This window comes from Eretmochelys imbricata, chromosome 2, assembly GCF_965152235.1.
Source record: "Eretmochelys imbricata isolate rEreImb1 chromosome 2, rEreImb1.hap1, whole genome shotgun sequence".
In the NCBI taxonomy this organism is placed as follows: Eukaryota; Metazoa; Chordata; order Testudines; family Cheloniidae; genus Eretmochelys; species Eretmochelys imbricata.
Window position 1 is genome coordinate 227,657,850 of NC_135573.1, and position 14,990 is coordinate 227,672,839.

The window sequence follows — 14,990 nt, forward strand, 5'->3', positions numbered from 1 at the left end:
TGGTTGGGATGGAGAGAAAGTGATATGGGAGGTTGTTACGAATTACACCTGGTAGGACACGCACACAAGTGCTACGAATTACACCTGGTAGGACACGCACACAAGTGCTACGAATTACACCTGGTAGGACACGCACACAAGTGCTGCGAATTATACCTGATAGGTATAATTCGCAGCACTGGTGTGCGTGTCCTATCAGGTATAATTCGCAGCACTTGTGTGCGTGTCCTACCAGGTGTAATTCGTAGCACTTGTGTGCGTGTCCTACCAGGTGTAATTCGTAGCACTTGTGTGCGTGTCCTACCAGGTGTAATTCGTAGCACTTGTGTGCGTGTCCTACCAGGTGTAATTCGTAGCACTTGTGTGCGTGACCTATCAGGTATAATTCGCAGCACTGGTGTGCGTGTCCTGATAGGTCACGCACAGTTCGAATCTAGGCTGAGGCACAGAAACAAAGTCCACAACTGCAGAGTTTCCAAAAGACACTAAGTTTATTACGCTCGAGCGTGGTGCCCCCCTGCTAGCCAGGAGGGGACCCTGAATGCAGATTATACAAAGGTTATATACCTTTTAGCAAAGCATGTTGCCCTCGTGCATCGGAAACCTTAGCCAATAAACAAACCCTTGTCTTATCTACCACCTATCCCTGCTTGGTGCATTCCTCGTGCTATACCAGTATGTTAATTACACAGCATGGTCCTAAAGCCATGCATCAGTAACTTTTAATATCAGGATGGGAGGCCTCACATCAAGGCCAAGAGACAGGGAGTTAGAGACTGACAAAAACCAGATACTGGGAGTCAAGGCAGGCTGGAGACAAGGAGGAGGATTTTCACAGGGATTCAATATCTAAGGATTACTCCTCCTGGTGTATGATGTGCTGGCATTTAAACAATGGTGGGCCCCAAACCAAAATGGAGTCACATGTGCTAACTTTTCCTTAACAAGGTTGAACTGACAGCACAAAAAGGTCAGAAAGCCAACCCTCCTTCAGCCATGCTGGGGCAACGAGGATGAGTTTTCAGCTTGAGGATGATCTGGGGAATGATCAGGATCAGAGGAAAAGCGTACAGGAAAACCGACTGCCAGCTGAGATGGAAGGCATCAGTCAGGGAACCTGGACTGAAGCCCTCTTGAGAGCAAAAGAGATGGCATTCCCTGTTGTCCCTTATAGCGAACAGATTGATCATTGGGATGCACCATGCTGCAAAGATGACTTGCAGAATGCTGGGCTTCAGAGACCATTTGTGGCTCAGTGAAAAATTCCTGCTAGGTGGCCCACGAGATGATTCTGGATCCTGGCAAGTGAATGGCTATTGGAGTGATACTTTAGTCAATGACAGGTTTCAGAGTAGCAGCCGTGTTAGTCTGTATCCGCAAAAAGAAAAGGAGTATTGTGGCACCTTAGAGACTAACAAATTTATTTGAGCATAAGCTTTCGTGAGCTACAGCTCACTTCATCGGATGCATTCAGTGGAAAATACTCTCGTCAATGAAGAACTGCCACAACCTGATCGCTTCTTGGCAGAGATCCCTGAGCATGCTCGCCCTTGCCTGTTCACATAATAGATTATGGTGGTATTGTTGGTAAATATGTGAACTACCAACCCCTTGATGTGGTCTATGAAAGTGAAACAGGCATTATAGATGGCTCAAAACTCCAGGACACTGATATACAGTGGAGCTTCCTGCTCTGACCACAGGCCCTGAACTTTCAGTGACCCCATATGTGCTCCTCAACCTATCAGGGAGGCATTGGTGACAAGCCCTGGTTGGTAAGGGCTGGGAAAAGGGAACACCTTGATATACATTGCCCTGAACCAGGCACCACTGCAAGGAGTCCAGGATCAATGGAGGAAGGCAGACCAACTTGTCTAGGGGGTGAAGAGTTGGATAGTGAACAGTCCTGAGCCACATATGAAGAGGGCAAAAGTGTAAACTCGTGAACTGAACCACCTGCATACATGTAGATATGTGGCCTAAGAGCCTCAGGTATATGCAAACTGTCATGAAAGGTTGAGACAAAGACAGCAGACCGAGACAAAGACAGCAAGATGTCTGGAAATGGTCGGCTGGCAGAAACGCTCTCTAACTCGTAGAGTCTATTAGGGCCCCAATGAGCTCCATTTATTGAATGGTACTTTCTGGAATTTAGGATGAGACCCAGATGGTTGAATAAACACAGTGTAATGCATAAACAAGAAAGGACTTCTTCCCTAGGCCTACCCTTGAGTAGCCAGTCATCCAGATCTGGGAAGACATGGATTCCATTCTTCCTGAGGTACGCAGTCACCATGACCATGCATTTGGTAAAAACCCAGGAGGTACAAGACAGAAGGGAAGGTCTGCCTCCTGAAAATGACAGTCTGCCACAACAAACTGGAGAAATCTTCTGTGGCTGAGGTGAATCACTGCATAGAAGTAAGCGTCCTGAAAGTCCAGAGCAGCACCCCAGTCGTCCAGACAACATGAGGAGGTTAGCTGATAGGGTGACCATATGTAACATCATGGATATGATATATTTGTTGATGATGCGGAGGTGGAAAATAGGTCTTATCCTTCTCTTGGATTTGGGAACCAGGAAATACCAGGAATCGAAGCCTGACCCCGGTGTTCTGAAGGTAAAAACAGTCCTGGTTGGTAAGGGCCTGGCAAAGGACACTGCTCCTATGGCCAGTAATGAGTAGACCTGCTCAAGGAGGGGATCCTGTGAGGGGATCCCTGAAGAGGGACAGGGAGGGAGGTTGCGGGGGGAAGAGTAGAAAGGAACTGGGCAGCATAGCCCAATCTGACAGTGTTTAGGACCCAGGTGTCAGTTGTAATCAAGCCACAAGCATCATAAAAGCCAGTGAGCCTGTCCCTGAACAGAGATGGGTCAAGGAAGTGATGATCAGACCACCACTCTGGACCAAGGAGTCAAAAACGCTGCTTGTGGGCAGGGTGACCAGCCAGACCTGACTGCCTCCTCCTCTAAGATCTATGTCCTTGTCTGGGGTAATCCCACTGTCTCAAGGGAAGAAAAGGCTACCCAAAGATGCGTTATGGATGGTATTGTTGCTGCTGCTGCTGGCCAACGAAGTGGCGCCTCTGCACTGCCAGTGTATACACCCCCAAGGAACATAGGGTGGACCTAGAATTCTTGAAGAAATCCAGGGTCTCATCCGTCTTGTCTGAAAACAACACCCAGCCATCAAAGGGTAAATCCTCTATGGCCTGCTGCACACTGAAAGCAATGCCTGAATTCTGCAGCCAGGACACCCTTCTCATGGTCACTGCAGAAGCCATCACTCTGGCCGAAATGTCTGTGATATCCAGCATAGACTGCAGTGACATCTTGACCACTAAGCAGCCTTCATTGATAAATGCCCGAAGTTCCTCTCTGGAGGTTTCAGGGCAGCTGGTCCACAAACTAAGACATAGCTGTCCAATTTAAAAAATCATACAAGAATGCTTGCTGGTTCCCAATCTGCATTTGCAGAGAAGGAGGAGGTGTAAATCTTCCTGACCATTAAATCCATCCTTTTGGAATCCTTTGTGCTTAGGAGTGGTCTTAAACCTGCCCTGCCAGGCCCTATTGTTCACTGCAGTTGCAACTAGGGAATTTGGGTCTGGATGGGAGTAAAAGCTCTCAACCAAAGATGGCGTACTCCAGAGGATCTTTGCAGCTCTAGGAGCACATCGTTGACAGGGAGAGCTACTCTCCCAGGAGCAGACGGCTGCAGGATATCCACTAATTTATGGGTTTCCTCCTGCAGAAATTCTGCCTGAATGCCCAGGGAAGCAGACAAATGCTGCAAAGGGTCTGCCGCAAAAGGTCTTGATAGGCCTTGAAATCTTCTGGTACTGGAGAAGAAGAAGAGCCAGACTGAATCACCTGGGGAAGAAGAGAAGGTGGTTAATGGGCTCTCATTCCAGGACTGGTGGAGCTGGAAGGGGCAGCTCCATACAGGGAAGGCTCACTGGTGCCTGAATCTGCGGTGGGTCCACAGTTCCCACCACCGATCTGGCTGGCGACCTTGTCTTAGAGCAAGCCGAGAAGCACGACCTCCACAATCCAGGAGTGTCCCATGGATTCCATAGAGACCACGGGTAAGGATAGGGCATTGGTGGCCAGTAGTCACCCCTTCCCAACTGTGAGATGAGTGCCAATCCCAGTGCCCATAGTACTCCATAAATGGTCTCCGAAGTGGGTCAGGTGATGAAGAATGGGAGGAGAAAGAACCTGATCCCAACGCCGAGGCACCTCAGGTTTCCAGGCACAAAGGTGGATCCGGTCTTGAGGGAGCAAGTAACTGGTCTGACTCGTCCATCACCCAGAACGAGGCAGGGACCAGGACTGATGACAGAAGCACTACTGCTGGCACCAAATACACCAGTGCCAGAAGTGGTGTCAACCCCAAAGTCAGTGGCAGTACCGAAGCAGATGATGGTGCCCAAGTGGAGAGAGGTGAGAGCCGCCATGGTAACATGCACCGATGCCAAGGAGTTTTCTGGTGCCAAGGAGGTTCCTTATACCGAGTCTGGTACCGGTCCTTCTTCCACAGGCTGTGGAAGGGAACATTGGGGTGCAGTGCCAGCAGACCCAAGAGTTTAGAAGCCTGCCCAGCCACTGGGTTATAAACAATGCAGACTTGGCAAAGTCCTGGGCCAAGGGAGAGGAAGTCTGTAGCTGCCTGGTACACTGCTAATGTGGAAAGAGTTGGTGTCAGCATCACCCTTGTCAGTACCAGACCCAATGGACCCCCAGAGCCAGAACCAGAGTAGATGGTGCAGGGTCTCTACCTCCCTACCGGATACTAGGCACATCCTGAGAACTGGCACTAGCCTCGTGCCGGTCCACGCTCTTCCTGGGGAAGTTGGAAGAGACCCCACAAGACCTGGAGTGGTCTCAATTGGTCTTATGCAACCTTTTCCTCGGCACACTCAACAGGGAACAGCTTCTCCATCTCTTTGGAGAGGCACCTGCTCCAGAGTGCAAAGCGGCACCACCCCCAGAACCTGAGGGTGACCTCTGATCCAACAAGGGCCTTGTGCCGAAGCCGGCTACATAGCCTATTTGAGCAGGTGCTGCTTTAGGTGAAAGTCCCTAGCTACCTGAGTCAGTTTCATGAACAATCTACAGATCACACACCACTCCTTGACGTGGGCCCTCGCCAAGCACAGCAAGCACCGTGTGTGGGGATCGTTGCTAGGGGTCGCTCCCGCACAGGACATACAATGTATAAATCCCAGTGAGGGCTTGCACTTAACTAAGTGCAACTAACACTAACCTAACACTAATGACAGGTTTCAGAGTAACAGCCGTGTTAGTCTGTATTCGCAAAAAGAAAAGGAGTACTTGTGGCACCTTAAAGACTAACCAATTTATTTGAGCATGAGCTTTCGTGAGCTACAGCTCACTTCATCAGATGCATGTAGCTCACGAAAGCTCATGCTCAAATAAATTGGTTAGTCTCTAAGGTGCCACAAGTACTCCTTTTCTTTTTTCTAACACTAATGGTACTACTAACTATATACAACTAGAAGACACTAAAATAGTGAGAAGTTATGAAGTTAAGACCACACAGAGTTCTGACTCCTGCTACAGGTGGAAAGAAGGAACTGAGGAGGGTCAGGACAGTGCCACCGCCTCATACAACCAGGGGAGGGGCTGTGGCCACAAGGTGCAAATGCTGCCCCTCTATGGGTACTCCTTGGCAAAATTCACCATCTCCAGTGCCCGAGCCATACACACACCTACGTGTAATACACGGCTGCATCTACTCAAAGAAGAAACAGGAATTTGAGCTGCATAAGTGAGGCACAGAGAGAATTTTTAGTTCTGGAATCATGTTTATAACCTGCACCAGCCTAGACAGTTAAAAGATATACTTGTTTAAAAGAATCACACTTAAAATTACTTAGTATGCCTGGGTGCTAAGTTGTTGGTACGTGTACGCTATAATAAAAGAACAGTCCTAAGGGTCCACATAGAGGTTATAGCTATGAGTCAGTTGAAATGTGTGCAAGCAGACCTAAGTTTTCAAGGACTTCACAAAAGCAAAAGCAAAACATTTGAGTGCCTTACAGTTTTAAACAAAATTAAGTCATTTTCTATATTGTTTATATTAATAAACATACTCAACTAAATCTAATGTTTCTGTTGGTTTGATCTTTTCCACTAAACTTTGATTTTCCCCTCAGCATCTTACTGATGACAGAAGAATGATGCTAGTTGATCCCTAAGCTGAACTGCAAAAGTGGCATTACCCCTGAATATAGCTCTGGTACGTGGGACTACAAACACTGTTCTTCTAACATGCACTTCCACTGGGCCCACTTATCCCAATTCACTCTGGGATAAGTGGGTGCATCTCACATTCTTTTCAATGGGAGCTACTCTGACTTACACCACGGCGGAATTTTGCTCATTAAGATCGTTAAAAGGTCAATGTTTTATTTGGTTTAGTTAAATAATGAAATTACTACACTTCAAAAATGTCACTTTGGTAATGATGGGAAAGAATGGTGCTTTGTCAAGTCTAACTAATGTTCTCCCTGTGAAATCATGTTTATACCAGGATACTCAATTTGGTTTTTTGGCCAGGAGAGGGTTGCTTTTTTTCTTCTTAAACATGTGTGACTCCATATGAAAAGTTAGACAGCTGAGAACAATACTTTTTGGTGGTGTTCAGACCCATCTTTTTAAAACTACTTCTGATTTTGTTTATGATTTCAGCTGAGGGGAAAATAAAGCAGATCAGCAACATTAAAAGTGCTAAATAAACATTTTGTTTGAATAATCCCTCTCCCTACCATTTCTAAAGTATGCCTCTACTCAAATCCCAGTTTCGGTTCACACCCTTCAATTTTAAAATGTTTACAAGGCTTGGTCCAAAAGAAATATTTTTCTCTCTTTGACAGGGTGTCCGCTCAACAGGAATGTTCAGAAGCAGAGATGCTCTGTAGAGTCAGCTGCTTAAATCGGCCTTTCATTACTATTACATTTCACAGAATATGAAACATTTTAAAAGACAGATCTGTTTGTCCTTCACTTCACTTTTCTTTAGGCATGTTTGCGGCAGAAAGATTCAGCAGTGGTCAGCGACTTTTATTGACTATGGAGTCAAATTAGAAACAGTGACTGTGCAGAGCTGAGGGCAAAAGCAATAAAAGACAAGCCCCAACCTTCAATATTTCTAACTCTCTTCAGTTACTGAACTGAAAGGACTATAGGAGTTTTACAGCTGGGGTTGGCGGTGGGGAGAATATTAGACTTTCCTTCACTAGTCCAGCACATAAATCACTTTCAGATTGTAGTAGCTGCATGTGGGCATAAGAAGGAAGAATATCCTATAAGGTAGACGTTCAAAGGGCATGCTACATACACTACATATTTGTACCTGAACAATTGGTCATTTACACACCATGTTTAACTATCCAGTTTTTGTAGTCTCGTAGGTCTTGATTCTGCACCCATTCAACTGAGACACCAATTAGGAGGAGTTGCAGGGTGTAAATCCCCCCCTCCCAAGGTTTTTGCACTTGCTTAAGGTTCCATAGGCTACAGAGACAGGCAGCCATGGCCCTGACCACTTTTAAACAGGGGTCCTGCTGCCAGAGCACTGCTCCAGGTACATAGTCACAACAGCAGTGAAATCTGACCTGGTTGCCCCTCCATACTGTACCTGCATAGTTAAAGAAGTACAACTATGTGGACACAGCTATACAGATATAAAGGGGAAGGGGAAATAGCAATTCTGGTATAAGACACCATTAACTACATCCACATAGTGGGTTGTACTGGCATATCAGTTAAAAAAAAATGGTATCCCTAACCAAAATATTTATACTGCTACAAAAACTGTGTAGACCAGGCCTTACTTAAAGTAAAAGCAGAGTCAAGAGATCTGGCTCTGCCTCAAGATAGACTAACTTTGCCACAGAAACAGACTATGTGTGTGACCTTGGGCAAGTTATTTAGGCCTACATTTTTACAAATGTCTGCAACAGTTATGCATGTAAATCTGTAATTCCACCCACACATTCCTTTCTACTTGTGGACGCACATCTGCTGTTTTACATGAGTGTGAAAAAGTGCATTCACATTTTTATAAGGGTGAGTCTTAGCCTCTCTGAGCTTCTGTTCCATCCTCTCAGAAACAGATTTACTTTCCCTATATGGCTGTTGAGAAGATTAATTCATTAAAATCTGTGCAAAGCTTTCAGATTCTCAGATGGAAGAGGCTAAAGAAGTGCAAAGTATGATATATTATCCCCAGTGCGGCAGTTGCTGTTTTTCCTTTTGTGTTTGAATGGATCTTAACATCTTTCCCAAAGCACATCATTGAGTGTTATTTTAAACTGTATTGCTGAATACCCAGTATCCCTTTAACAAAACCAGCTTTTTCAAACACCAACATCTCTATTAAAAGTTGCCACTACCCATAAATTTAAGTAAAAAAATTCTGAACTTCAGAAACAAGCCCATCTTTCAGGTGTTTAAGGTCATTTTGGCTGCCAAGCTCTTTACCTGCACAGCTCTTCCGAACAGCGGTTTTTGGCTCTGCATCTGTCAATAACAGTGTACAAAAGCATTTTTTCAGGGGACCACAAAGATTTTTTTAAATGGTTTCTGCGATATAAGACCAAATTCAGATCTGATGTAAATGGGTTTGATTTCATGGAACTCAGGAGTTATAATATTTACACCAGGGCTATATTTGGCTCAGAGTTTCTATATTTTTAAAAAATCAATATTAAGATTCTGGACGTTTCCCCTCTCCTATTAGATCATAACTATATCAAGAGAGAAAATATTTTGAACCAGAAAGCCTTGATAACGTCCTTTGAAGTTCACTGTTAACACAACAGTAGCTAGGTGAACATTTTTGGGCTAATTTTTGGAAACACACTGCTTTCTTCAAGAATTATAGTTTAGTAATAAACCAAAAGTGCCATACTTACAGCATGCCAACATTCAGAATGTTAAACTAATGTGTTTCTTCTGTCCCTTTACTCTACAAATCTCTTTTTAAGAATGCACTTCAGGACTCAGACTTTGTATGCCAAGTTCTGGACTAACACAGTTACACATTTCTTTAAAAACAAATTTGAAAAAATTCTTAGACAAAAACATGTTTATAAAGCTGCCATTCAACAATGCTATATCTTAGTGTTCTATTACAGTGTTTTTAAAAAAAACTCATACAAGCATTTCATATTGATGTTTACAATCTTTCTGAAGCTGTCTATTGAAAATTCTGTGCCCTTTCTATCACAGAATTCCTATGCAAAGAGCCATTGAGAATTGACTGAAAGACCCTACAGAGAAAGGGAAATGCGGTGTCAAGTAAACTGTATTTAAAAACACTGAGTTAATTTATTTAATCCTATTTTAAAGTACATTTACTAATGGAGCTGTTTTGGAAACAGTCTTTTCCTATGAAGTGGAACAGAGTGTAGCAGACAGCAAACTTAACAGGAACAAATTTCAGAGATGAGGGAGAAAAAGGAGACTAGCACATGAGAATCACAAAACATACATGATCTTGCATCCTGAAAATGGGACCAGATGTGTAGGGCACAGACACTTGCATCCTAGAGAGTTCTGTATTATTTTCTATTGAATACTTATCCTGTGGTCTGCTGTCCACAGCATATTAAACACACACGCATGCACACACACAATCCACCATCACTATGTCACAGCACTATTTATGGTCAACAGTGTATGACCCAATTTTAAATGTCAAGCTACAGTTTGAAGAAGTGATTTAATTTCCATAGTATTCACACCAAAGACTGACACACGATAAACAATAACTCTCCCTATAAGAAAAGTAAAGCCTGAGACAGAATAAAATTAAATATTCAGTACCACTAATGCAGACTATTCCAACCTCAGCAAGACACTTGCCATGACCATATTTTAAAGCACCAAGTTAGCCTGTAAATACTCCATGGCATATCTGTGCAATAGGAACTAATCTGAAATCTCAAAGAAAATTTTAAAGTAACATCAAAAGCAAAAACATCACAATGGGAGCAGAGGAGGGAATTTGTACGGGGATGTTGAATTTTTCAGTTCTGGAGCAGAATGCTAAAATGCTGTTATGTTTTGCTGTAATCTACTTAATAATATTCCAGGATTGTCATTCTGAATCCTATACATTCTGTAGAGTCAGTGTGATGCAATGGAAAGAGCTACAAGCATGGCTATTAGCTCTTTTTGTTCAGAATATCACCAGGTTCAATTAGTGGGATTCATGATATGTTACTGTCCAATTTTTAAGTTCTCTGCCATTTTGACTTTACAAATTACATCCAAGTGACAGTAAGACATGTATCTATGCCATGCCGGGAATCCTAGACCTTTGTGATATCAGAGGTAACTCAACCAACTATCACCCTTACTCTACAGCTAATTTGCATGCAAGAGTGTCATTGGTTGTATGAGTGACATTGCCCAGATGGCCCAACTGCCACAATTCTTCAAAACCACCCACACAACAGTACAACCAGCACATACAAAAACCCCAAATGCATGTAGTGCCTTACGTGTCATTCACCACTCACATAAATCTCCCAGCACAACACAATCCGTACACAAATCAACACAACAACCCAGAACATTGCTCTGAAGCACAGAATGTCTGTTGAATCAGTGAGGCAAAGGAAACAGCTACAAGCATGGTTGACAGCTCCGTTTAGAATATCACCAGGTTTAATTATCACTGGAAATCACTGTTTGTTACTCTCCAATTTTTAAGTTCTGAGCCATTTTCAGATTGTTTTACATACATGACTTTACAAATTACATCTATGCAACAGCATGGATTTTCAGTTACTAGTTTCTGACATGGCTTTTCAATATAATAACTGTTGGAATTTTTGATTGAGTACCTCAACTGACAAAAAGTGCCAACGTTACACAAAACTTCCAATTAATAGCAGATACTGTGCCAAAAAAAGATGATAAAACACAGCAGTAACTCAGAATTTCATACCTGACTTTGTATATTACAAGTCCTATGAAACTAACAACACCCATCACTTGTTTGTCTGGAGTGATCTGGATTTACTGGAGTGATCTAGCCACTCATTTTGTTAAACTTTATAGTATCTGAAAGTATCCTATTTTTCATTTATTGCTCACCCATAAAAACTGGCTTCTGTGGAGAACTCATCATAATACTTAACAGATTGCAAAAAGAATTGTGTACAGCCCATGACCATATTACTTCTCATTTAAAGACTGCAGTTACCTTGCTTTGCAAGTATTGCTGCAAGTTATGTATCACCATGTAGGGATGCGTAATTGTACCCTTGCTCCTTCTTAAACACTGCTTCTTGCACTCACTATGCCTATGAAGAAGCCTAGTTCAATGGCTTAGAAGGCTGGACTTCTATTATAAGGCAGAAATCGATCAATCAAGGAAAAGTAATAAAAACAGAAGAAAAGAAGAGAAATTCGACTTCAAACAGTTAAGTTACCAAGCATAAATTCTAGACAACCATTAGCAGGCTATTGAACTGGCTTGGAATGTCAGTGTGACCCATTGGTGACAATAATGTAAAATCATACTGTATTTTCAGTGGTACTAATTTAATGTATTTAGAAATTAAGAAATGCTGGAATTTTCTTTCAAACAAACAAAATTAAAGCTCCAAGTTAGCACAGCACAATTTCTTCCTTTTTTAAATATTCCAAATTTATATTACTATAATTATTTTCGACACAGCTATTTTAGTATGCAAGGCATGAATATGCTGAGGAAGTTGCAGTACAAGAAAAACTGGAGTCGGTCTTTGTAAATCTTAAATTAAAGACTTTTTACATCACACTTAAGGTACAGAGCAGTTTGTTGCCAAGCAAGTCCTGGGGGACAGCAGACAATAAACAGCATACATTCTCAAACATAATCACCTATGGAAGTGAATAAGTCTCCCTAATGAATAAGAAATTAATGACTAAGAAGATATTTATATAGTTGTTTATAAGCTAACCTATTTCTATTTTAGGTCACCATGGCCACTCCTAGTTGCCACAGCATCTTCCCTTTGCTAACATATTTCTAACCCTAAAGATAAGAACATAAATTTGAATGTAATTAACTCTTAAAACATTGTTTCCCCCCAGTGCCTCAATCCAGCAGCGAGATCCACAAGTGGTCCTTTATGTCCACACTGAGACCCACTGAAATCAATGGGACTCTGAGCATGCGTAAGGGGGTCACACATTTGGATCCCTTTGCAAGATCAAGTCTGTATATAAGTAGACAGACTGTCCTGTTTCTCATCCAGAAACAGGAGACAAAGTTTAATCTACAGTAAGATGAGTTTTTAGAAAGTGATTAAGAATAATAAGGAGAAGGGACTACTACTAAAATATACTTGTTGTATTAATGACTTGAGACACTCATGCCCTACTCCAATTACAAGTAGATTTATACACGTTTCTTTTTGGACAGTAGGTAGTGTTGAGAGGAGGAATAGTTTCATTTAATGAATGACAAGACTGAGGTGGATAATTCAAGAGTCCTTAAAATATCTTCCTATTTTCTCCATAGAGTCTATCCTGATCATTCAGGAGATCTGTATATTTGCCATTCGTTTGAAAGCTATAAACAAAAAGACTTAAGGGAAAATAGAGGGGCATCTTTTAACTTCACAGAAATACAGTGAATTAGAAGAGCTTTGGAGAGGTCCTAAGTAGAAAAATCATGGTAAATAAAAACACAATAGATGCTATCCCATTCCTTCCTAAACAGGAAGGCAATAAAATGCCACCATTTACCGCTCTGTTTCTCTCACAGGGCTCTTGTATATATGGGGAAATGTCTGTGGTATCAGGTTGATTTTTAATGGGGGGTCGCGTGTAAGTACGGATTTGCCAGTATGTGACCTCCTTCCCCCGAGAGTTATCCTAGGGACAATGCTTCTTCACAGACACGCTGCTGGCTACACCCTCTACTCAAGGCCTCCTCTTGCTGGAAACAAGGGCATCTCACCGCGCTGGGTGAGTCGGGGCTTACATACACACAAAAACTGCAGCTCACCTAACTCAGGAGACGCTGCCGCCAGCTGCAAACAGGGTGATTGATCTCCAAGCACAAGCCCTTCGTGCCTCCACTGAGGGCTGGGACAGGAACAGAGCCAACCTCCCGCCAAGGGGCTCAGCCGGCCGGACGCGATGCCCACAGAAGACCGGCCCGGCCCCAGAGGAAGCTGGGGGTGGGGGCGCTCCCACAGCCAGGCTCACACGCTGGCGCGGTAGCAAGCATCGCCGAGCAGGGCAGCAGAGGGGGGCTAGGCTCCGATTCCTGTCACCTCCCTGGAGGCCCCGCAGCGCGGAACCTGCCCGCTGACAGCTCCCCGCCCCACGCCGCCGCCCCCTGCAGGAAGGCCCCGCTTCAGGCTCCCAGGAGGCGCGGGGCGAACGGCTGCCTCCCGCCTCCCAGCGCCCTGCACAACAGCTACGGCGATCCCGCGCTGCTCCAGCCCAGCCAGCCGCAGGGCCCCTCTCCGCACCTGGGCCACCGCTCAGCCTGGCCCCGCGCTGCCTTCCCCGCCCCGCCGGAGCGGCCCCGGGCCCCGCTGCAGCAAGGGGCCGGGCCGGAGGGAGCCCAGCGCTTTTCCTCGCCCCCGCGCCCGGGGCCGTGCTACAGCCGGGGCCGGACGCGCCGGCTCAGCCGCGAGCGCTGCCGCCTACCCCTTGGCGTGCTCGGCCTCCTCCTCATTGTCGCCGTCGATGCCGCAGGTGTCCTGGTCATCCAGCTCCAGGCTCTGCTGGCTGGCCGCAGACTCGCTGTCCTCCGCCATCACGGGGGAAGGAGGGCGGGGAGGAGGGACTGGAAGCCTATGAAAGGAACCGGGGCGCACAGGCAGAGGCGGCCCGGAGGAGCTCCCTCTAGCTGCTGTCCTCCCCCTGCTCGGGGAGCGGGAGCCCCCAGCCCGGCTGCCACCCCCGCTTCCCTGGCCGGCAGGTAACGGCCGCACGAGCCCTGCTGACTCATGGAGCCCACACCGCTGGTGCCACTTCCTAAATAGCTGATTCAGCCCCACAGCAGCCCTCAGAGGGGGGCCTGAGCTGGACGCAGGCCCCTGCCAGTTGGGGGCGGATGGCAGCCAAACCTCAGGCTGGAGCTGGAATTCAGACTGACCTGAGCTGGCCGCACCGAACACCTCCAAACTGCTGGGAGAGCTGGGAATCGGGATCTTGAGGTTGGCCACTTGGCCTGGCTCTACCTGCCCCCCTTGCATCCAAGGGGCTGCATACTGCACCTGGCTGCTCTGACTGTTTGAAATGTACCAGCCTGAGGGTCAGTGGTAGCTGGGCCTCAGTCCTGCAGCAAACTCAGGCAGGGGAGCAGTGTTCTGCCCCTATGGAGCTCATTGCATGTGTGACATTTTGGGGTTCACTCAGGCCAGTAAAGGGTTCAGTCAGCATCTTGTAACTTGTGCAGCTTGGGCCCAGCGCTCTGACCCTAACTGCCTGCCTGGAGCCCACAGCCTCACCCTGGCTTTGCCCAACCTGGTTACTCCTTGCAGGCTGACCTTAGTACCTTTCCAGCCCTGAATTTGCCTCCAAATCTTCTTACTGCAGGGACCAGTCCCTCTCCCTGGCACTCACAGAGAAAGTTAGGTGCCTCTACAGAGACAGTAAAGAACTCCAACCTATTAGCTTTCTAGAAACCCATATTCCCTTGTCTAGGACACCTTATCATCACCTTTATCTAGGCTAGACTGTTTGGTTGTAAATGTGTTTAGAAACATCATACAGAGGAAGTTCATAACTTCACATATAAAGTTAACATGTATTTGGCAATGATATTAATAACCAGCATGTTTTTAGCTTTCATATGATACTTAACACAGTGTTGGATGTAGTGAGTTGGTTGGGTCTGATCAGAGACAGTATGGCCTATGCCAGTGGGCATTAAGGATTCTTAGGGTCACAGAAGGATTGGAGTCTTGCTGCCTACAGCCATCCAAGAAGTGCCCCAATG

At 45.3% G+C, this 14,990-nt stretch overlaps 1 protein-coding gene across 2 annotated transcripts in view; it reads right to left on the reverse strand.

The window, feature by feature from the left end:
* NMT2 (N-myristoyltransferase 2) overlaps nucleotides 1-13,837 on the reverse strand; it is a 51,544-nt gene extending 37,707 nt beyond the window's left edge. For both annotated transcript variants that reach the window (XM_077808149.1, XM_077808148.1), the window contains exon 1: nucleotides 13,694-13,837. In XM_077808149.1, the coding sequence (XP_077664275.1) occupies nucleotides 13,694-13,803 (110 nt within the window). In that variant the 5' untranslated portion in view covers nucleotides 13,804-13,837. The remainder of the gene's footprint in view (nucleotides 1-13,693) is intronic.
* Nucleotides 13,838-14,990: the final 1,153 nt, after the last annotated feature.